The 25,358-nt window shown below is 33.3% G+C and overlaps 1 protein-coding gene across 1 annotated transcript; it reads left to right on the top strand.

Annotated features, from left to right (window-relative positions):
* The first annotated feature begins 38 nt into the window (after window positions 1-38).
* Window positions 39-25,221, top strand: LOC100368411 (ATP-dependent translocase ABCB1-like). The gene is made up of 28 exons (XM_085493688.1): window positions 39-121; window positions 1,419-1,546; window positions 1,732-1,813; window positions 2,809-2,866; window positions 3,819-3,988; window positions 8,470-8,697; window positions 8,954-9,125; window positions 9,914-10,038; window positions 10,482-10,598; window positions 10,765-10,819; window positions 11,257-11,370; window positions 12,426-12,533; window positions 12,992-13,117; window positions 13,551-13,754; window positions 13,889-14,059; window positions 14,618-14,819; window positions 16,936-17,075; window positions 17,565-17,723; window positions 18,068-18,169; window positions 18,336-18,413; window positions 18,570-18,653; window positions 19,252-19,455; window positions 19,672-19,913; window positions 20,474-20,630; window positions 21,827-22,024; window positions 23,045-23,251; window positions 24,218-24,364; window positions 24,878-25,221. Exons 2-28 carry the CDS (start codon window positions 1,453-1,455, stop codon window positions 25,091-25,093), a joined length of 3,960 nt encoding a protein of 1,319 aa, XP_085349814.1. The 5' UTR covers window positions 39-121; window positions 1,419-1,452; the 3' UTR covers window positions 25,094-25,221.
* The last annotated feature ends 137 nt before the right edge of the window (window positions 25,222-25,358 follow it).

Below are 25,358 nucleotides of genomic sequence, written 5' to 3'. Positions count from 1 at the left end.
GATTAGTATTCTGCTGAGGTTGTACGTCGACACGCTCTGTGGAGGTATGAATATTTCGTCAATCGAAAAGTTGTGATATTTTAAATTATCTCGGGTTTGTGATAGGACAGGCAATATATTTGTGAGTATGTCTATGTGAGTGTGTGTGCGTGTTAGCTTCTGTTAAGTATGTATCACTGTTGTGATATGATGTTCAGCATTTGTGTTATCGGTTTCATGTAAAATATAACATTGTGTAAAATTTATTGTTCGTACTGTATGGCAACTGTGGTGCTTTTATTGACTGACTTAACTAATTATTAATTATTAAAAGTTTTAATATTTTGATTTTGGAAACAATTTGTTCTTATTTCAATTGAAATTTTAATAAGAATAAATGAACATTACATTGCTATGTACAATTCAGAAATAATAAACAAAACCATATGCTATTCCACCATAAAATACTGGACTGTACTTTGATTGATTAAATAGTGGTGTCATTGCATTATTTAATATGTGGAATTAATTTTAAGAAGAAAAAAAACGCATAAATTTATTCCAGATTTTTGTTTACACTTTTAAGAGGGAAGTTCCCATCATTCTGTTGTACGTATTCTACTTGTTCGTGACGAGCTGGTGATTGGGTTGCCACTAGAATCAAACCTACGATACTCCATGTATGCTAGATGACAAACACTATGCTATCCATCTACATTTTTTTTGAGAATCTGATGTGGTAAAAATAAGTATTTACAAAACTTCTGGCCAGGATCGTATATTATAAACTGCTGGGTTGAAGAATATCTTACTCTTAAAATAAAAGCCTACTCATATAATAAAATATCCAGACTTTATCCATTTTACAATAAAGGGTTCTTCCATCTAAACAACTTGTTTTTTAAGAAAATGATGGTTGTATTTCAGTGAATGCTGGCTATTTATTGCCATATAAATGCTTTCACAATTATTCCTATGGTGGGGATCAATACATCATGACTGACTGGCTACTTTTTGTTATTCTGAATTGATTCTTAAAAGATCTAGGTTTTTAGTGATAAACAATCCTATTTTGTTTTATTACATCCTGTGCAATGATATCAATCCTTTGAATAATATTTAGCCAACTTTTGCAAAATATGCAGTACTCGTACACATTAAAAACATGCTGCTAAAAATATTACCATGGACTACTTATTTTATTTCCCCATGACTGTAATTAATTAAACAATGAACATTGCCATGGCGATTTATGACAACCAGTAATTTACTCAAAACAAATATGAAGGTGAAGACTTTATTTCATATTTCGTGTTCATCCTTTTTCATACCTGTATCATTTAAACCATGGGTGTTTGTTTGGCTTTATTTACATCACTCGTATGGTATACCTTATCTATGAGTAAATTGTCTTATGCACTATATTGTTTATACCATAGGTGATTATTGTTCTTGACTATTAAAATAAGAATTATGGCTGATAACCGTGGTTTTGATGGAGATGAACCTGCTGATTTGCCAAGTAGCTCAAAGTCAGACAAAGCAGAAAAGAGTTCACAGCAAAATGGTAAGAAATGCTCAGTAAGCACAATTGAAAGGTTATATGCACTTTCTGCACATACATACAAACAAAAAGATATATTCAAGACATTGTAGTACTGTTTTATTGCACATGCAGCTGTTGGCAAGGTAAATATGTACCAATATGCTATTAATGTGATTCCATATCTGTATTCATTCTGACCTTTGTAGGATTCAATAACTCATCAATTTTCGATAACAAAAAAACTAACAAAGTGGACATCGACAATACGAGTATTAAGTCATCCGAAAAGTAAGTAAATGCATCAAGAACAGTCTTTACAGGAATTATAATAGTTTCTTAATTCAGCATTTAATACCTTATAGCATCACTTTAAGCATCACCTTAAGCATCACCTTATTCTACCTAGAATGTTGTGCTGAAACTGTGCTGATTTCATAAAAACACAAGTATTGAAAGACTTGCCACTGATGGCGCTATACTGAGTAATGTGTTGTTACTGCACTGTATTCGCTAAGCTATTTTCAAATAAGTGTTGACTATCATGTAAGCACATACACATACACTCCCTGATTCACAGTCCATACCTTCTTGCCTTCTCTTTTGAATATGCTGTCAACAACGAGCTATTATTTTACTGATTGTGCCATGACCATACAAAATGTACTTTCTTGGTTAATTGCATTATCTGCTAAACTTAACTTGAACTGTAAATTGAAATCTGTAGCTATGGCATTTGATTTATGCATAATTTATTTTTTTATCTGGACACCTAAAACTCCCATCATGCAATGCAGTTTCATATCCTACTTGGTACAACGAGGAAGTACAAAATATTTCATGTTCCTAATTTGCTTTGACACATGGCAAAATATCACGTTAAAGTGCGTTGGTCGTCGCGCAGCGCATGTTCGAATTTGATGTAAATAAACAATGTATTTTACTTGCGCTTTATACGTCGCTATGAGTCCCATATCGAACAGGACTCGGCACGACGACTACCACCCTTTAAAATATAGAAGGAAGGAATTACAATTCACAGCTACACTAGAAAATTGCAAACTATTCTATGAAGAATGAATGCTACACATCGAAGTTGGAGTGACTAGGTAGGCCATATTTGAATTGTCGGCTGGAAAGTCCCGCATCCGCTTGATCTTGACACCCTAAGATGCTGCAGATTCTCACCTTAATCTACAAAAATGTTTGGTAATGTTTGATTATTTTACATATATCTTCTGACCCTGAAAAAATAAATGTAAATAACATTTTATTTTCTATTGTAGAAATGACGATGATAAAGAATCCAAGGAAAAGAAAAACATGGTTTCTTTCTCAGATCTGGTGAGGGATATTAACATTTATTTATGAATTTTGTAATGTTTTTTGATTTCTGTGTTACATAGTTTGATTTATTACATTATATCGCATAGGATAATGTAAATTCTTGTACTGTGAGGGAAATTTCTTATATTAGAAACAGATTAAATGTTGTCTGTTACATTATTAATTCAAACATTTTAATTTTAAATCATAATTTTGTGATTGTTTTTAAAATTCCTAAAACTATCAACTGCCAACAGTCAGTGTAAAGCGATATGGAGTCTGATTCCTTACCATCATATCTTGCAATCTTGCAATCATGGTCAATGTCATCCCCATCTAAAACTTTCTTTGGGTGCAATACCACCTCACGTTATCAGCTCCCATGCGTGTCAAGCACACTTCTGAGCAGATTTTGATCAAATTTGATACTTTGGAGTGATGTGTGGTCATGATTACTTTTTGAGGCCATGTCTGTTCATATAGCTATTTGCATATTAATTATCTGATGTCAGATTTTGTAAAGTGAATATTAAAAGCCTCTGAACAGATTTTGGTAAAATTTTATAAATAGGTACCTTGGGATAATGATCAGACATGATTAGTTTTGGGGCAATTTCCATGCATAATAAGTAGCTAATTTACATATCAATTACCTCATTTCAGCCTGTGTAAGCAAAATCTCAAAAAGTTTCTAGCGGATTTAGATCAAATTTAGAACATGGGTATCCGGAGGTAATGTGCAAACATGATTAGTATTAGGGTCATGTTCATGCATATTAAATAGCTAATTTGCATACTCTCTCATTTCAGCCTGTGTAAGCAAAATCTCCTAACCCCTAATGTCATTGCTCCTTTGCTGACTGTTCTGAATTTTCATTTTCTAGATATTTTTTTATAAAACATCAATGATTGCATATACTTGTTATACACATGGGTGCCTGGCAGAGTTTAACTCTTATTTCTTTCTTAGTTCCGATTTGGTGATGGCAAAGATAAATTATTGCTGTCTTGTGGCATTTTGTTTGCCTTGTTAAATGGTGCAATGCTGCCACTTATGATTATAGCATTTGGTGGGATGACTGACACTTTTGTGCATCTAGGCGCTAATGCTACCTACAATGAATCTACTTACAATGAGGAGTAAGTGGTATTGATTTATTTGTTTTTACGCCAAATTGATAAGTGGTATTGTTCCTTTTTTTGCCACTGCATACCTACAATAACTCTGAGTTATGGATTTCTTTTTTACCCACTTTGCAATCCTTCAATGAATCTGATAAGTGGTATTGTTCCTTTTTTTGCCACTGCATACCTACAATAACTCTGAGTTATGGATTTCTTTTTTACCCACTTTGCAATCCTTCAATGAATCTGATAAGTGGTATTGTTCCTTTTTTTGCCACTGCATACCTACAATAACTCTGAGTTATGGATTTCTTTTTTACCCACTTTGCAATCCTTCAATGAATCTGATAAGTGGTATTGTTCCTTTTTTTGCCACTGCATACCTACAATAACTCTGAGTTATGGATTTCTTTTTTACCCACTTTGCAATTCTTCAATGAATCTGATAAGTGGTATTGTTCCTTTTTTTGCCACTGCATACCTACAATAACTCTGAGTTATGGATTTCTTTTTTACCCACTTTGCAATCCTTCAATGAATCTGATAAGTGGTATTGTTCCTTTTTTTGCCACTGCATACCTACAATAACTCTGAGTTATGGATTTCTTTTTTACCCACTTTGCAATCCTTCAATGAATCTGATAAGTGGTATTGTTCCTTTTTTTGCCACTGCATACCTACAATAACTCTGAGTTATGGATTTCTTTTTTACCCACTTTGCAATCCTTCAATGAATCTGATAAGTGGTATTGTTCATTTTTTTGCCACTGCATACCTACAATAACTCTGAGTTATGGATTTCTTTTTTACCCACTTTGCAATCCTTCAATGAATCTGATAAGTGGTATTGTTCCTTTTTTTGCCACTGCATACCTACAATAACTCTGAGTTATGGATTTCTTTTTTACCCACTTTGCAATCCTTCAATGAATCTGATAAGTGGTATTGTTTGTTTTTTTGCCACTGCATACCTACAATAACTCTGAGTTATGGATTTCTTTTTTACCCACTTTGCAATCCTTCAATGAATCTGATAAGTGGTATTGTTCCTTTTTTTGCCACTGCATACCTACAATAACTCTGAGTAATGGATTTCTTTTTTACCCACTTTGCAATCCTTCAATGAATCTGATAAGTGGTATTGTTCCTTTTTTTGCCACTGCATACCTACAATAACTCTGAGTTATGGATTTCTTTTTTACCCACTTTGCAATCCTTCAATGAATCTGATAAGTGGTATTGTTCCTTTTTTTGCCACTGCATACCTACAATAACTCTGAGTTATGGATTTCTTTTTTACCCACTTTGCAATCCTTCAATGAATCTGATAAGTGGTATTGTTCCTTTTTTTGCCACTGCATACCTACAATAACTCTGAGTTATGGATTTCTTTTTTACCCACTTTGCAATCCTTCAATGAATCTGATAAGTGGTATTGTTCCTTTTTTTGCCACTGCATACCTACAATAACTCTGAGTTATGGATTTCTTTTTTACCCACTTTGCAATCCTTCAATGAATCTGATAAGTGGTATTGTTCATTTTTTTGCCACTGCATACCTACAATAACTCTGAGTTATGGATTTCTTTTTTACCCACTTTGCAATCCTTCAATGAATCTGATAAGTGGTATTGTTTGTTTTTTTGCCACTGCATACCTACAATAACTCTGAGTTATGGATTTCTTTTTTACCCACTTTGCAATCCTTCAATGAATCTGATAAGTGGTATTGTTTGTTTTTTTGCCACTGCATACCTACAATAACTCTGAGTTATGGATTTCTTTTTTACCCACTTTGCAATCCTTCAATGAATCTGATAAGTGGTATTGTTCCTTTTTTTGCCACTGCATACCTACAATAACTCTGAGTTATGGATTTCTTTTTTACCCACTTTGCAATCCTTCAATGAATCTGATAAGTGGTATTGTTTGTTTTTTTGCCACTGCATACCTACAATAACTCTGAGTTATGGATTTCTTTTTTACCCACTTTGCAATCCTTCAATGAATCTGATAAGTGGTATTGTTCCTTTTTTTGCCACTGCATACCTACAATAACTCTGAGTTATGGATTTCTTTTTTACCCACTTTGCAATCCTTCAATGAATCTGATAAGTGGTATTGTTCCTTTTTTTGCCACTGCATACCTACAATAACTCTGAGTTATGGATTTCTTTTTTACCCACTTTGCAATCCTTCAATGAATCTGATAAGTGGTATTGTTCCTTTTTTTGCCACTGCATACCTACAATAACTCTGAGTTATGGATTTCTTTTTTACCCACTTTGCAATCCTTCAATGAATCTGATAAGTGGTATTGTTTGTTTTTTTGCCACTGCATACCTACAATAACTCTGAGTTATGGATTTCTTTTTTACCCACTTTGCAATCCTTCAATGAATCTGATAAGTGGTATTGTTCCTTTTTTTGCCACTGCATACCTACAATAACTCTGAGTTATGGATTTCTTTTTTACCCACTTTGCAATCCTTCAATGAATCTGATAAGTGGTATTGTTCCTTTTTTTGCCACTGCATACCTACAATAATTCTGAGTTATGGATTTCTTTTTTACCCACTTTGCAATCCTTCAATGAATCTGATAAGTGGTATTGTTTGTTTTTTTGCCACTGCATACCTACAATAACTCTGAGTTATGGATTTCTTTTTTACCCACTTTGCAATCCTTCAATGAATCTGATAAGTGGTATTGTTTGTTTTTTTGCCACTGCATACCTACAATAACTCTGAGTTATGGATTTATTTTTTACCCACTTTGCAATCCTTCAATGAATCTGATAAGTGGTATTGTTCCTTTTTTTGCCACTGCATACCTACAATAACTCTGAGTTATGGATTTATTTTTTACCCACTTTGCAATCCTTCAATGAATCTGATAAGTGGTATTGTTTGTTTTTTTGCCACTGCATACCTACAATAACTCTGAGTTATGGATTTCTTTTTTACCCACTTTGCAATCCTTCAATGAATCTGATAAGTGGTATTGTTCCTTTTTTTGCCACTGCATACCTACAATAACTCTGAGTTATGGATTTCTTTTTTACCCACTTTGCAATCCTTCAATGAATCTGATAAGTGGTATTGTTCCTTTTTTTGCCACTGCATACCTACAATAACTCTGAGTTATGGATTTCTTTTTTACCCACTTTGCAATCCTTCAATGAATCTGATAAGTGGTATTGTTTGTTTTTTTGCCACTGCATACCTACAATAACTCTGAGTTATGGATTTCTTTTTTACCCACTTTGCAATCCTTCAATGAATCTGATAAGTGGTATTGTTTGTTTTTTTGCCACTGCATACCTACAATAACTCTGAGTTATGGATTTCTTTTTTACCCACTTTGCAATCCTTCAATGAATCTGATAAGTGGTATTGTTTGTTTTTTTGCCACTGTATACCTACAATAACTCTGAGTTATGGATTTTTTTTTACCCACTTTGCAATCCTTCAATGAATCTGATAAGTGAGTGGTATTGTTTTTATGCAAATTGCATACCTATGTTTATATATGTTATTTTGTTGCCACTTTGCATACCTACATTGAATCTTGTGAGTGAGTGCTAAGGGTTTTGTTAAGAGCTAGCCGTTATAAGCTGCGATAAGCCCAAATTGGCTTTTACTCTCTGCCCTCTTGACTGCCTACACCGGTCTCGCTGCAGCACTTCGCACTGCTGAGAGCCTTTTTATTTATTTTTTTGCCCTGTTGTTACAGAATGATAGCCTGCTATAAAGTGCATTTGTGAAACTCCTTGAGTGGTATTGATTTTTTTTGTTTTCCCCCTCACTTTTCAAACCTCATGCCAGTTTTTATAATTATTTGTATACATGTATTTTTTTGCTGCCTTGCATACATACAATGAATCTGATGAATGAGTGTTATGGATTCCTTTGTTTTTATTATAATGTGGATAATTACAATGAATCTGATTAGTCAGTGGTATGGATTCTTTTGTTTTTATGATAATTTGCATACCTACAATGATTCTGAGAGAGAAGTGAGTGAGAAGTATGCAAATTGACTCATACTGTAAAATGACTAATTTTTGCTGGGTTTTAATTCAGCTTATTTCGCTGACTGGAAAATGAGCTAAATTAAAACCCAGTGAATATGTAAAATTTAGCATAGAACACATTACCTAAATGATAAAACCGTGAATTTAAAACCCAGCAAAAATTAGTCATTTTACAGTATGAGGCAACAAACCAGGTGATGTTCGTCTGGGGCTGTGTCTCTGCTTATTCACAAAACATGTGCATTTTGCATTTTTGAATACAGAAATAACTTCTTCTCTTCAATTAACATAATCAAACTATTCCAATTGTTTACTAGTTTCTGTGCTACCATTGGTTAGACATAAATTTTGATTATGTATTCACACTGAATGAGATCTTTATTGCATATCACAGTATATCTTGTGTTTACAAATAATTTGATTAGAGAAAATTTACAATTTCACTATGTTTCTTTTCTAGAGCCATGTTGGATGCATTTATTACTGATATAAATAAATTTACTATAATGTTTGTCATACTTGGTGTCGCAGCCTTTGGTGCATCATACGTACAGGTGGCATGTTTTGTAACCACTTCAGAACGACAAGCTTATCGCATGCGAACTGTCTGTTTCGATGCCGTCCTGAAGCAAGAAATTGGTTGGTTTGATACACATCCGAGTGGTGAAATAACAACAAGATTGAATGAGTGAGTTTTTTTAGTAACAGTGAGCTGACTAATATGTACTATCCGAATATGGAGTTCATTCGATTCACACCAAGAAATCTATGAATAAGGATTCAAATTAAGCTGTTTTTTCATGATAGCTGCCATACTAAATAACACTGTGCTCTGAATCGCAATGTTCTGTGCTATTAGCAAGAGTAAATGCAACCTTCATTCGACCACAAAATACATTGTTGTTAGTGTCAAATTTAAATTACCATGATCTGTTTTCTTTCAGTGATGTTAACAAAGTGAAGGGTGGTATTGGGGATAAGCTAGGACAGTTTTTCCAGTTCTTTTCAACATTTATAGCTGGTTTCATAGTTGGTTTTGTCTATGGATGGGAGTTGACTCTTGTTATATTATGTGTGTCTCCACTTTTAGCTATTTGTGGCGCAGTCATGGTCAAGGTAATATTTATATTCGATATCTTTTTATTGGTAACATAAATAATTGTTTGTCACATTACAGTGATATGTAATCGATTAAAGTGTAGTGATTGTAGCCCTTGTCTTGATGAATATGGGACTCATAGCAATGTATAGAATGAATGTAAAATACATTGTTTGTTTACAACACAATTTGAATATGTGCTGCGTGTTGACAACTCCCCTTTCAACTAGCCTCGGTAACGACTATTTGTCACTTTTTTTTCACAATATTTATGAAATTATGAAAGCATTTTTTCCCCCTTTCTGTCTTCTATAGATTGTAATCAAATTTAAAATGAAAAACTATTTCTTGTCCCTGTGTCGAACAAAATTTGGGTTCTGTTCAAAGTAATTTCCTTAATATGCTTTGATCAATCACATTCAAACTTATCACACAGACCATGGATCCATGGATGACGACTTATATGTGCACATCAATTTACATTGGAATTTTATCAAGTATGGCTGACTACAGTTGTCACTTTGGTTCTCATATTGCTAAATTCTGATACATAAATTTAATTGAGAGTATTAAAAATTCATCAAAATCAATCATTTTGGAATCAGAATCAGTTTTGTTCAAACTTGATATATTCATTGGACATTATCTTAATGCTCAGATTCAAAATGGTCTACCGGTAGTTATTTTGTTTTAAAGTGTGTGAGATACCATTCTTTCTATATTTCCTAATTTTGATAACTCATAGAGATTATGTAATGCAATTATTTGGTAATACTTTGTAATTGTTCTTATTTATTGCTCGCAGATGATGACGTCAGCCACAAGCCATGAATTAGATGCATATGCCCAAGCAGGGTCAATTGCTGAAGAAGTGTTATCATCCATACGGACAGTGGTCGCTTATGGCGGAGAGTCAAAGGAAGTAGAAAGGTAGATAGCTAAATTCCATTTACGGTCATCATAACAGTAAACTAAAATTATATAGTTATAGTGGAAGTAAAATTCCATCATATGGTCTTCATATGGCAATGAAGTGCATACAAATTGACTATGAAATTTACATTATCACCTGGGCTTGATCATCAGAGTTGAAATGGCATTCAGTTCGAAATTGCAAAATTTGATATTAGTTGCTTTGGTAACGCTGCAAAGCAATTGCCACTCATGCCTCCGTAAGTCCTGGGTTTTTATGGAAGCAAAGATCCATGTATCATAAACAGTGATTATGACAGTATCGTAATGAACATCATTGTCATAGTATATTGACTATTATCATAGCAATTATATACCTCTATGCTATTTCACACTGTGAATACATTTTTTTTCAAGGTCTAAAACTTTTTTTGTTTCTATCTGTGACTTATTTAAAATAGGTATACTGAAAACCTGAAACTAGCCAAGAACTCCGGTGTGAAAAAGGGTCTAATTCAAGGTACTGGCATGGGTTTAACATTTCTGCTTATATTTTGTGCCTATGGTCTTGGTTTCTGGTGAGTATTACGTATTTTATCTTACTCAATGTCAAGATTTATCCAGAATTTAATTATTAGCTTAAAATTAAAAAAAAATATTTTATAATTCACATGAAATTAAATCTAAATACAATTGTAATTGCATATAAAGTAATCAAAGAATTGCTGACATTTTTTTTTCAAGGGCTGGTACAAACTTGGTTGTCAACAAAGATTATACTGTAGGGGATATGTTAATTGTGAGTTTACTTTTTGTATTTTATTTATTCAAATATATGTACAGGCAGATTATGAATATACATACACAACCGCACTCAACCACATGACTTTGATAATACACCTTGTCACTGCAGACATGCACGCCAGTACCCACTGTCACCAACCATAGACAGCATTTTAATAAATGCACTCTCACAGTAATGAGACATGCATAAGCCCAATCTCAGACAAAATGTGAATATGTATTATTATGCTAACTCGGTGAACAGATACTCATTTTTGTTATTTTGACTTGATAGATTTTAAATATGCTTTATGTAGTTTTGAAACATTTAGTTAGCTTTTGGTTATGCTAGTGTGAAGACACCTTGACATTCTCTCATTCATTTCTGTATCTAAAGCTTAAATGCAGATTAAACAATGTATTTATTGCTATTGTGAATTGTCTTTTTGCCAGGTGTTCTTTGGTGTTTTGATTGGAGCATTTTCCCTTGGTAATGCTGCCCCGGCTATTGGTGACATTGCCACAGCTAGAGGTGCTGCTTATACTATATGGAGCATAATAGATCAGGTAAATGCCAGATTTGTTTCACGAATGAGCAATATTACAATATTGGTGCAGTGTTTATTGTGTCTATTTTGCATCAAGAAGGTTGAGGTTTTGGTCACTCCACCAACTGCTCATTCACATCCTCTATCGACTAACAAATTAGTGTAGCTTCCCATCGAATGAGGGAAATGAAAAATGTGATCCATGAAATGAGTAAATAAATAATTGAATGTATGATTGATTGATTGATTGAATGAATAATTGATTGAATGAATGAATTTGTCCACGTTGTAGAATGACAAATTTATAGTTAATTGTTTGTTTTTTAACACTAACTGCCATTTACTGTAAATAACTTTATTTCCACTTAGAATTTATTTTCGCTGAAGGGCTGATTCAGTGAAAATAAAATCCAGCGAATATACCTTTTTTCCTATATTTCACATTCAACTCATCAAAAATCAAAAATCAGTGAAAATAAATTCCATACAAAAAATCCCAAAAGCCTTTTCAGTGAAAATTAATTCCAGGAAAAATAAAGTAGTTTACAGTACTGTGTCAATCTGACTATTATATTTCAATAAAATTAGAACTGCTCAATAAAATGTATAGGGCTCTGGGTTAATCAACAATCTTGATTAGCTTAGGATTGAAATCTATGGATAGTATTAACGTAATTTGCTAACTTTCTGATATCTCAATAACCACATATAAGATTTAAATGAAACTTAGTACATAGGTTGTCTGGGATACTACACATGCTTGATTAGTATAGGGCTGACATTTATGCATACTAATTACTTGATTTGCATAAATCAGCATCAACATCTCCAGAATGAAACTTGGTACATAGGTGCTCTGGGTCAAACCACAATCTGCAAACTATTGATGTACAATCCAATTTATTCCTTTAACTTTACATTAATATTTCTATTTTTGTTTGTATCACAAACTTCTTGTTTAATTCACTAATCTTACATATTTAATACATTTTTCAATATGTTCTATTTCTTTTTCAAATGCCACTAACACTCTCAGCATTCAAGAGTTCATTATAATTGTGTTTTGGTTTTCAGGATCCCTCCATTGATAGCAGCAGTAAGGAAGGTGACAGACCCAAAATAGAAGGAAACGTTCAATTGGAGGATGTGGAGTTTCAATATCCATCAAGACCAGATATTCAGGTGCATTGAAACATCGACTTATATAATAGAATTCCCAAGTGTGAATTTTGAACTATATGGGTTTCTATAGTGCCACAGAATGTTTGTAGGCCAAATTCATCATGCGGTTTGGCCATTTTATTTATACTTAGTGTTAGGTACAGGTCTGGTGGTTTCACAAACAAATTATGACCATTATGACTTAGCTGCTGTCAAATGTGACATTTTTGTTCAGTGCTACAAAATACTTGAATTTCCTCACATGATATTATAGTGGTTCACAGCATTTACTCCACTGTATGTGCAATTGAAACATATTACTGATTATCTGTCTTCAGTAGTCATCTGTTGTTACATTTGTGACCATATAGGAAAGTGTCTCGTAGTTGATTTCCCATCAGTTGTTACTTTGGTGGTTGTATAATTTTGTATGGTGCATCTTATGATATACATTTGTATTATTTTCTGTTCTGTTCTAGGTTCTCAAAGGTATTAGTTTGACCATAGATGTTGGTCAAACGGTGGCATTGGTTGGGTCAAGTGGAAGTGGTAAAAGCACTGCAGTCCAATTAATACAGCGATTCTATGACGTCATGAAAGGATGTGTAAGTCTTTAATTATTGTTATTATATATTAATTATATTTTTTATGTTGAATTTGACATTAACACATTGATTAGGAATTGAAAATATTATATTACAAAACTTCAAATGTACACAATTTTCTGCTTGAACCATGGTGCCACTGTAATTTCTCAAATCTGTATCATGTAATAATAATATCTAATACTAATGGTCTATCTATTATGGCAATAATACAGCTGCACATGTATAACTGCAAATATAGTGGATGTATCTATGATTTTACTCATACGTTATTATGTGAATTTTCAATAATTTCTTTGAAAATCATGAGCCTAATTTCATGAGCCTTATCTCGCAAATTATGGAAACAATTGTGTAGATTGATTTGGTATTTAAATGTGAAGGAATAGGTGTTTGTATTATTCTAATACTGAACTATGCATTATTTGATCAGGTTAAAGTAGATGGAAAGAACATTAAAGATATGAATGTAACCTGGTTGCGTAATCATATTGGTGTTGTTAGTCAAGAACCTGTTCTCTTTGGAACCACAATTGCTGAAAACATTCGATATGGCCGAGAAGATGTAACTATGGAAGAAATTGAGAGAGCCTGTCAAGAAGCAAATGCATATGAGTTCATATGTAAATTACCTGATGTGAGGTTTACTATGTTATGTCAATGGCTTCAAATTATTACAAAAACTTCGCTATTCACTTTCACAAGACTTATACTGTATGGAACTCTGTACATGTAGGATACACGATAACCAATTCTTATTTTCATTCACAGCGTTATGACACACTTGTTGGTGAAAGAGGAGCTGCTTTATCTGGTGGACAAAAACAGAGAATAGCTATTGCTAGGGCATTGGTCAGAGATCCTAAAATATTGTTATTAGATGAAGCGACTTCAGCACTTGATACAGAAAGTGAAGCAACTGTACAAGTTGCATTGGATAAGGTAATTCTAGCTTTTTTAAGCCAGTACAATATCTTTGTGATTGGCTATAGATTATCTACTATACTGTATTATATTTTTGCCATGTGTAAGTGTGCCAATATAAAGGCAGCCACTTTAGGGATTGGTCATAGAATGTATATTATACTATATCATGGAATTTTACTTTGTCTCTCACAGCAGACCAGTCTAAGAGAATCACTTTTGGAATAGGCAATAGAGTGTCTATTATACAACATAGTAAAATATTTTACCACACTATATCAGTGTATAGAAAGCCACCTTGGCGATTGGCCACAGATTGATTACAATAAATACAGCAGTATGCATTATAATCTCATCATAGACCAGTGTACAAAAAATCACATTGGCGATTGACCATGGAATGTCTAGCATAGAGCATCAAGCATTATATTTTTGCCATAGACCATTGTATGGAGAGCCTCCTTCATAATTGGCCATAGAATATCTACCATACTTCATCATGTATTATATTTTCACTAAACGCTCGTGTAAGGAGAATTATTTTGGTGATTGTTCATGGGTTGTCTCTCACCATAGGCCAGTGTAGGAAGAACTACTTTGGTGATTGCCCATAGATTGTCTACTATACGTAATGCTGACAAGATCTGTGCAATGCAAGATGGTATTATAGTGGAGGAAGGTACACACGATGAACTGATGGCAAAGCAGGGACTGTATTATGAGCTTGTTATGATGCAATCTAAAAAGAAAGATAATGAAGAAAATGTCATTGATGATGGTAAGTTTCAATCACATAATTCCTAGATGCTAATATGGTTAATAGAACTCACATTACCAATGTTTACAATCTAGTCTTGTCTGTATATCCAGTCAATTTATCTCTCATATGAATCCGCATAAATACATGTCGAAAGTCCAGGTTTCTTTCAGCCCGGATACTGCCCCCTACACTACCTCCAAGCTCTTTAGATACATTCTCTTACGACTGTATTAAAAATGTACAAATTGTCTTTGTGAACAGTTTTAAAGTTTGGATTTGTTTTTCCTATGTAAACCAAAATTTGTTATTAGCACTAATTAAGACAATGAGTGTTATATCACACAATACACTAATGTACTTTATTTTTTACTAAAACGTTTTGCACCTTTGAGTGATATTGTTAAATCGTGGTTCAGAAAGTATATGCAGATGAACCACAGAATAGCTATGGACTGGGTATCAATATGATAATGCTGCTATGTGACTAATAGAATTTTATATGTATCAAGGATAATAATGAAGCTCATATCTGTCTTTATAGTTCTTCATTATTGCCTCATCTTCATATCATTTTAGTTCATACATATATTGGTACCATCAGCCATACTTTGCATTTCATACACCCAGGATATAAAATCTAGCCACAGCAACATGGTAAGTCAATCATTTTTTCATCTCGTAAGTAAGTCATTGATGGTCAAACTAAGCCTAAATCATGGACTTTTAATTTAACCTATGTGCGTGTCTGTCTGCACCTTTATCTCAGACGTGTCTGGATGAATAACATTCTAACCTCATGCATCTTGAGATTGATACTTTCATTTGTGTCATGATCTGATTCAAGGTGTTCACCATTTCAGTGCAATAGATTCATCAAAAGCAAGCATTACTGTCTGACTGCAGTCGTGTTTTGGACATGGGACATTGACGACCATTTTACCATATCTCAGACCTTCCTTGACCGATGAGGTTCAAACTTATATATGCTTCATACATTATGTAAGCTAAAAATGCATAGAAATCGGGCTTTCCTGCCAATCAATAAGCTGATTCGAAATGGCTGGCTGGTTCAGCTTGATTTACTTTTCCGACAGGGACTACATCATGTCAATGACTTGTTATCAAATTTTCCTTTTCATCTCATTGTTTTGCTCTAAATACAAATACCAATGTTTTTTGACACTTTTCATTCAATACTTCAGTGCATCAATGGTTTTACTTAGTAGATTATTTTCACATGTTACTTATTTCATTTATTGTTAACTCAATTAACATGCAACAACGTATTCACATGATACCTAAATTTTATGTCAGTATTTTATTTTTAAGATAAAGTTGGCACACCCTATTTCACTTGATTCCATACTTGTGTGTTTTTAATCATTAAGGTCTTATGAGTCAATGTCTTTAATTATTAAGTATATTTCTTTCTAAGCTATTTTACACGATGCATGTATTCTGAATAAACCACAATGTGGTGAGTGAACAATCAGCATTGCATGGACAAACCATCTATCTGTCAGTGTCATCATGATTATGAAAACAATTGTGTCTTATGATAATGTTATGTGATATTGTACTGTCACATCTTAAGTGGTAGCGTGTTGTGTATGTTTTGTTGTTGGTATACATGTGTATGTCAAGCAGGTTTAGTGTTATGTATGTTTTGTTATTTTTTGTAACTCCAATGCATGGTTTAGACTTAGATAATAAGATAATTAGATAATTTGAGGTTTATTTGTGTTTTTTGACTTATATATTATTGTATTATTCATGTATCAATATGTGCAAATTTCTCAAATGAAATGCAAGGTTACTGTGGCTTGCAGAAATTTGATTCACTGTTACTCACGTGTGTCGGAATCTGATAGAAAATTATCAAAAAGAAAAGCATCAAACATGCAGACATTATTTATGATGTATTTCCTTCAATTCATACCAATTGTATGATGTACACACACACACACATATATATATTGCATTACGAACCAGGAATATTGCATCTCGATGTTTATATATAGATAAAAAAAACATATCAATAGCATGCACATGATATATGCATTTGATATGTCTTGAAATCCATATATCAATCCATACATTCAAAATAACTGAAATGCCAATGATTGTCATTCAGATCTTGAAGATGAGGCAATCATTCTAAAGAGTGGCAGTGGCTCGTTCAAACGATCCTTATCTGCCAGGGGATCCGACAGAAAACTAAAGAGAGCATTATCATCCGCCTCCAAGAAGTCTGATGCTGAAGCTGATAACGAGGTTGGTTATGTACATTTAACCTCGCCAGTTTGATAGAACATATTAGATATTTCTTTATCGTTTTTATGAGAAAAAATATCTTTCCTTGAATGTCATAATCGTTTTTGACAAACGATTGAACAAATCATGCAGTTTTATTTTGATGAAGTTCATTACTATAGTTTTATGAAGGGCTGCCGTCGTTTATTTGGGGGATTAAGAACAATGATAATTACCTACGGGAAAAAAAAGAGTTTGAATAATTCTGAATGACAGCCGATGTTACCTTTAGTGAAAGTGTTATTTACTCAGTGCTGCAACATATTTAGTTTACCCATACTAAATCATTTATTTGGCACCATATTTCCTTGCATATTCCTCATTGTTTCAGCACATGTCACTAACTGTGATTGAGGAAGATCATAAACAACAAATGTCCTGAGTAGTTGTTTGTTTATACGAATTGTTATGCATTCAAATTAGTTTAACTTAACGTTGATTCCTTGACAGGGAGACAGTGACCTTGATGAAGCTCCCGAAGTTAGCATGAAAAGAATCATGAAAATGAATTCTCCTGAATGGCCATACATTTTATTTGGTACTATTGCGGCTGCGATCACCGGTGCGTGTCAGCCAGCATTTGCCATTGTGTTTGCTAAAGTCATAGTAGTAAGTGATTGTTTTATTTATTATATTAATTAGATATTTAAATAAATATTCTGCAGCATTTTAATGTTAATTGGCCTGGTTAATTTTAAAAACATTAGCTTGACTTGAATGTTTTGACGAATTAACATTTCTACCATGAGCATACCAACTTCTCAGTACAGTGTTTTGATGATTGATGCTTTTTGACTGTTGTGTCATAGATATACTAGATGTTTATAATAATTGCCTTTGCGTAGAAATTAAACAATACTGCTTGTCATTCTCCAGTGACATACGGCCAATAAAAACACTCCCTAACTCAGTCCGCTTTTCATTACTATCAATCTGAGTATATTCTTTTGCAGGTTTTCGCATTGCCTGAGGATGAAATCTTAGATGCAGCTGCTCCACTGTGTGCTGCATTCGCTATTCTTGGTGTTATCCAATGCTTTAGTATGATAGCCGAGGTTAGTTGAGTGCCTTCATTAATATTTTTGTTAAAATGAACTGAAAACTATTTTTTATCTACCGGGAATCAGCTTCCTATTTTGCAAGTATCCTGAGATCTTTAATTTTCCCAATGATACACGTTAGTCAACTGGTGATATATAAATGTGATTGATTGAATTTCAGTTTTCTCTGTTTGGTAAATCTGGCGAAGAGCTGACTTTAAGATTGAGATTTTTAGCATTTACTGCTATATTGAAACAGGTACGAACGACAATCATTGTATTCACTGATTAAACATTATCTGATAAAAGATACAAAGAGACTATATAATTGAATCAAGAAAATTGTAAGAGATTTAGAAGCATTTGACTAACCACATGGTTAATATACTAAATTGCTCCTTTGTTATTACTTAAGGAAATAGGATGGTTTGATCAACAAAAAAATAGTACCGGTGCTCTCACTACAAAACTGGCTTCAGAAGCATCTGCAGTACAAGGGGTAGGTACAGATCAGTTTATGTTGGATTATAACGTAAAATTGCATTCACACTTTGAATGACGTGTAGATAATATATTACTGACCCTGTAAGCATCTTAAGGAATATGGATTTTGTACTGTTCTTGGAAAAACCTATTCAACAGCCCCTGAGTTTGAAATTAGAAGTCATTTAGATATACTGTCCTTGGGGGATTAGAACATTGATACGTATGAACACCGTGTCCTTCAGTTCATGCTAGGTTCATTATTCCAGTATTACCCACATAGGTACAAGTTGTTCTGAAGTTGAGAATGACATATACACATGCACTTTTGGATTTTTATAGAACGATTGTTGATGAGACCAATGTGTGTTTTGATAACAATTATATTGTTGAGATGACAAAAACAATTATTTTTCTACATTTGACAATTCATTGAGTACAGGATCATATGTTGACTTACAGTAGAACACTGGGAGAGTGTGTATCTAAATGTTCCATTTCATTTGGAGAAAAATATAATGATTTAAAAGTATCATTATTGAACTAAACAAATCAGCTTTTTATACTTTAAATTAAATCTATATTAATAATTTTGTTAATTTTCATAATTGCAGGCTGCTGGTAGAAATATAGCAATGGTTGTACAGGCATTCTTCAGTTTAGGTATTGGTATTTTCATTGCATTTTTCTTCGGTTGGCAAATGACGTTAGTGGTGTTGCTGTGTTGTCCACTGCTGGTTGTTGCTGGATTTTTACATGCAAGCGTCCTCAAAGGGTTTGCGAATAAAGACAAAGATTCACTACAAGGTGCAGGAAAGGTAAGGGGACCTCTAATAGAAGAAATAATTGTCAATCACTTAAATTTAATCAAATCACATATTGATGAGGATCTTGCCAGCTTTTTTTAAAAAAAAATATGGCACCTAACATGTCATCGCCTATGCAGTTACATGTGCATGCTGTACTGATGTAACGTGCCCTGGTTCAAGATGTGCCCTGGATGAAATATATGTTTCTCTAATTCTCACTCGTAGATTGCATCTGAAGCTGTTGAAAATATCCGAACAGTCGCATCCCTTACAGTGGAAGGTAGATTCAGTAGAATATACGCAGATTTCCTATTTGCACCCTATGAAGGAGGTCTCAAGAATGCTCATATTTATGGTTTGACGTATGGATTCTCACAAGGTGTTACATTTCTGGTGAATGCGGCTGCATTCCGATTTGGCGCTTTTATGATTGAGCAGGGAGAGATGACATTTGAAGATGTTTTTCTGTAAGTCCTAATTGATGAAAAACAAAATATTTTTTAATATTTATAAATAATTTTCTTTTTATGAAAATTTGGATTTTCAGCTTTATATGACAAAACATAGGTAATGACATAGGGGATGACATGGAATGTTTGAAGTGTTTATTTCATTTGATTGTGTTTTCATTATTACATTTAATGCCATTGGAATATCAAAAAAGAAACAAAATGGGTTGTCAAGAATTAAATATGTAATTGAAAATGATAATTATGTTATTGTTTCTTCATAATACATTTTTTTCAGTGATATATCATCGAAGTTGAATTACAATATAGCATTCAGAAAAAAACATTGATTTTAGTTTTCATTATGATCATTCTAGTTTTGGATTATACACAATAAGAATATCTCGCCCATAATGAATTGTACGTATGTACCACAGCATGAATAAAATTAAACAACATTATGTAAACACCTTGTGATGTTAATACTCACAAATGTACACACCATTTATGACATTTTAATTTGTGGCTGTTATATTTATATATATATTATTTTAAAGTGAGTTTCTTTGTATTTTCAGGGTATTTGCGCTGATCACATTTGGCGCGATGGCTGTGGGCCAGGCTAGTTCCTTCGCACCTGATGCAGCAAAGGCAAAAGTTGCTGCCAATCAAATTTTCTTTTTACTGGATAGAGAATCAGAAATTGATACTAGTAGTACTGAGGGACTAAAGCCAGTAAGTTAATTAATAATAATTTTAAATTGTGAAGTTGCGCCCTCAAGGGATTAATTGTTTCAGTGACTTAAATGAATGACACACAGCACCCAAGCACAAAACGGAAATCCAGAAGCTTTTAATAGAACTATTTAATATTTAGATATACAGATATATTGGTTTGATGATCCTATTAAAAATGGCCAAATGGTGGCCATTTTCATGCTAAAAAGCATAAAATATCAAGCATTTCTGGCATTTATTGATAGATTTCGTTCACACTTGGTACATAAATTAGACATTACGGTTTCTGATGCACGTCATTTTATTATTTAGATTGGATTTAAAATGGCTGACTGTCGGCCATTTTGTTTTAATGAATGGGTTTCTAGAGCCATATCTCTGACATGCTTTGACTGATTATGTTCAAATTTTTAATATTCATTATACATAATGTCATAGATATACAGATATATTGGTTTGACGATCTTATTCAAAGTGGCCGAATGGTGGCCATTTTTGTGCTAAAAAGATCATCAAGCATTTCTGGCATTTATGGATGGATTTTGTCCAAACTTATAACATATATTAGACATTACAGGTTCCTGGTGCATCTAATTTTATTGTTCAGATTGGATTCGAAATGGCTGACTGGCGGCCATTTTGTTTTAATGAGTGGGCTTCTAGAGCAATATCTCTGACATGCTTTGACTGAATATGTTCAAATTTTATATATTCATTATACATCATGTTATAGATATATACATGTATTCAAAATGGCTGATTTTGTTTTAATTAATACTGTTCCAGAGCAATATATCTCAATATTGACAAGTACTGGCTTGAAGATCAGATACCAAAGTCAATCATTTTAATGTTAAACAATCATCATAATCATATTCCTGACATGGTTATATTCCAGCTATATTACTATAAACAAAACTATATATCTTAAATTCGATAACTAACGGGGACTGTGCCACTTGGCTTGTTTATTGTACAGTTTGTACTTTTAATGTAGGATGAAACTAATATGAAAATTTCCTTCTCAAATTCGAGAACTGTCTGCAATACCATTTGAACCTTCTTATATTTTTTTAATGAATAACGTATACATTAATTAAATATATATTGATACAATCTCAACTTAAAAACCTGCTTAATAGAGCTGTTTAATATGTCCGGGTAATTTATATTGATATTGTTCGCTGTTTCAGGAGAAATGTATTTCGGAATTAGAACTACATGATGTTCGATTCCGGTACCCAACCAGACCAGACGTACCAGTGCTTAGAGGAGTCGACCTTAAAGTAAACCCCGGACAACGTGTAGCATTGGTAGGTAGCAGCGGCTGTGGGAAAAGTACAATTGTGCAACTTACAGAAAGATTCTACGACACCATTGCTGGCAGTGTGGTAAGTGATTTACCTAGGCCAGACTTTTTTATTCCTTGTTTCTCGAGTTTTTATAAGGCAATTTTTTTGAGGAGGGCGGAACAAAAATAAAATTAGGAAATGAAATAAAATGTTATTCCATGTATAACCTTGTTTCTCATCTGCGCGAGACTTCATACTTTGATCATGATACTCCCATGAAAATGCAACTTGGATTTGTTATGCGGCGGGCGGTAAAAAAATTAAGATAAAAATAATATTTTTTAGCATTTTTTTGCGCTTACAAGTCGGTGGGTGCGAGAAATTACGCTGAAATAAAATTTTATTTTTATTTCATTTTCGGCTCCTGTTCATTCGGCGGGTTCGCGAAACAAATGATAATAAAAGTCTGGCCTTCCTATTTACATTATCAAATATAACAGCAAAAATGTGCATACAAATAACAGGCTGTTGATCTATGTTGCAAAAGGATATTAATGGTTATTAGTACGACAACAAGTATTTTCTTTTTAATTAGTGAGCACATATTTGCAAAAGATCTCTGGCAAATTACTATCTTCATATTTGTCAAGGTTACAAAATAGTTTAACCAAATTTATGTATTATTGTATACACTAGCCAGTTACTGAAAAATGTGTGTACACAATTTGAGGTAAAAAATCACTAGTTCTGGAGATGAAGATCGTTTCAAAAATCGCTTGTTATTAGGGTATACTGTACTCATCAATATACACCAGTAGGTTATCTGCATTTTGAACAAAGGAAGGCGGAAATTAATATTAACAAAACCAATAAATCTAAGTATAGCCTGGCACACTATAACATCATATAATACATCCTCATCAACCAGGAAATAAATATGTATATTTAATACCATCAGCACACTGCCTTTGTTATCTTCAGGTGTGAGTGCCTAATTCTTCCTATTTAAAACGTAAATCTTTCTGCATATTGTGTAAAAAGTTGTGTGAATTAAAAATGTTAAACTTGACACAAGTACCCACATAATAATTGAATGGTTGTATTAACAATCTTTTCCAGGCACTTGATGGTAATGATCTCAAAGATTTAAATATCCAGTGGTTGCGACAACAGTTAGGAATCGTTTCACAAGAACCAATATTGTTTGACCGTACAATTAAAGATAACATCGCGTATGGTGATAATTCCAGAGAAGTGCCCATGAATGAAATAATACAAGCTGCAAAAGATGCAAATATACATGGCTTTGTACAATCACTGCCATTGGTCAGTATTATATATTTGCGCTTGCATACATTTTAACAAACAAAATCGCAAACTACATTCTTTGCAAACAGGCATAATATACCATGATGGCTGGAAATTTCCCAACATCAGTACTTTGTATGACATCATCAACCTGTCTATGTTCCAGTGATTATTCCAATGTTCGGTTAATGAAATTAGAAGTATAATTTTACAAGTAAATTTTAAACGTTGATTTTAGCTATTCTGAAATATTCAATAGTCATCAAGTTGATTTTAAATAGGTTGGAAAAGCAAATACATGTATTGACACTAAAGCTTGGGCAAGTATTCCCTGATATATCTTATCATCTCATGACAATCTTTATTATTGTTTTATAAATTACGTGGAAGCTAACACGAGTTGCTAATTAACTTTTTCAACAGTACGAGTCAACAATACATAAAAGGACGCTTGTAAACAAAATTTCACAAATGGAATTTTGTTATTTATGTGATTCCTGATAATGTTGAAACGCTCTAACAGTTAACATTGTAATCATTATACGTGCTTTGGATTGTTTTTAGTTCATGGGAAATCCTTTTCAACAGAGTACTGAAATTAATTCAGAAGACGTTCCTAAAATAAATTAAAGTTGCCTTGAATAATCAGAACAATAATAGATTTGGTAATTAATCACAAAAAGTTACAGCCCAGATTAGCTTCAGTGCTCCAATATTTCTTGATTTGCCAAACTAATTTTTCGTGGCGATCACAATAATTAGTTAATTAATTAATCAGAAGGAGGTGTTCTGCATAATTACAAAGTGGAAATGTCACTTTAACAGCGTGCATATGCGTTATGTATGTGTAATATGAATTCGCCCTGAACTCTCTTTTAACATCTTAGTATACATTTTTGATGTAGAAAAAAAATATATATGTACTAAATTAGAAATTATATGAAAACATTTAATATATCATACAATTTATTTGGTACAATTCAGGGTTACGATACTAGAGTGGGTGAGAAGGGTACCCAGCTCTCTGGAGGTCAAAAACAGAGAGTAGCGATTGCAAGAGCTCTCGTAAGAAACCCAAAGATACTGTTATTAGATGAAGCTACATCTGCTCTGGATACTGAAAGCGAAAAGGTAAATTGGTGAATCTGTTGTACACATGATTTCAATTTAACTTGCCACTCAAGTGCAAATGATTTGATTGTGTCGTTGATGTCAATGGCGGTCGCCATCAATTAAGCACAATTTGCTGGGTTATTTTAAAACATCAGACATTATAATTACGTCATTGGGTCTGTGTTACTTCACTGGAGACTGATCTATGAATCATTTGTTTGTAAATTTGTGCTAGTGGAAATTTCCTTTACAAATTAGGGATTGGATGTTTAATAATACTACTATACAACATATACATTGATTTGAGCTTTCGTTTTTAGCAGATGATAGCTATTAACTGCTTACATCATGTTCTATGTATTGAACTTTATTTGGATTGAGTGTATGCGTCGCTCTGAGTAAAATAAAAGACATATCACATTCTTTAATTGTTTATTGATTGCTCAAAATACCCCTGTGCGAAGACTCAAAGAATGCAGTTTATATATATTTTAATTCACAAATTAAATTTTCTTTGTATTGCACAAATAGATTGTACAAGATGCATTGGACAGAGCTAGTGAAGGAAGGACATGTATTGTAATTGCTCATCGTCTATCAACGATTCAAGAAGCGGATAAGATTGTGGTTATACAGAATGGAAAGATTGTAGAGGAAGGCAAACATGGAGATTTATTGAACAGACAGGGAGTGTATTATCGTCTCAATAATGCCCAACTCGCAACTATGGATGAGGATAAATCATAGGATCTGTCAACCATCAATTGTCCTATTTGATGTGTATGTACCACTGACAGTATTTAAAGCAAGAGAGTCGTCACCTGCGCACGCGCGGGAATTGAGTTCCAAGTGACAATAACAACACACGCTAAAAACGCAAAGGGTCATGGGTAGACGCATGTCTGTAAACAATGGCACGCTATAGCCGTCTGACGTATGCGCAGGTGACAACTTCCCCGCTTTAAATGCACCATTTCTCGAACAAAGTGGTGCAGTTACCAGGAAACCTATA

The sequence above is a fragment of the Saccoglossus kowalevskii genome, chromosome 19 (assembly GCF_978046115.1).
Source record: "Saccoglossus kowalevskii chromosome 19, keSacKowa6.1, whole genome shotgun sequence".
NCBI lineage: Eukaryota > Metazoa > Hemichordata > Enteropneusta > Harrimaniidae > Saccoglossus > Saccoglossus kowalevskii.
The sequence above is the reverse complement of the archived record's forward strand: the minus strand, read 5'-3'. Positions and strand labels throughout refer to the sequence as shown.

Bases quoted from the DNA above. Each gene is read 5' to 3' on its own strand.
- LOC100368411 (XM_085493688.1), top strand. From the start codon at position 1,453: ATGGCTGATAACCGTGGTTTTGATGGAGATGAACCTGCTGATTTGCCA. The intron at 3,989-8,469 runs GTAAGTGGTATT...TTTCTTTTCTAG, and splicing joins GAATCTACTTACAATGAGGA to AGCCATGTTGGATGCATTTA. The intron at 8,698-8,953 runs GTGAGTTTTTTT...GTTTTCTTTCAG, and splicing joins ATAACAACAAGATTGAATGA to TGATGTTAACAAAGTGAAGG.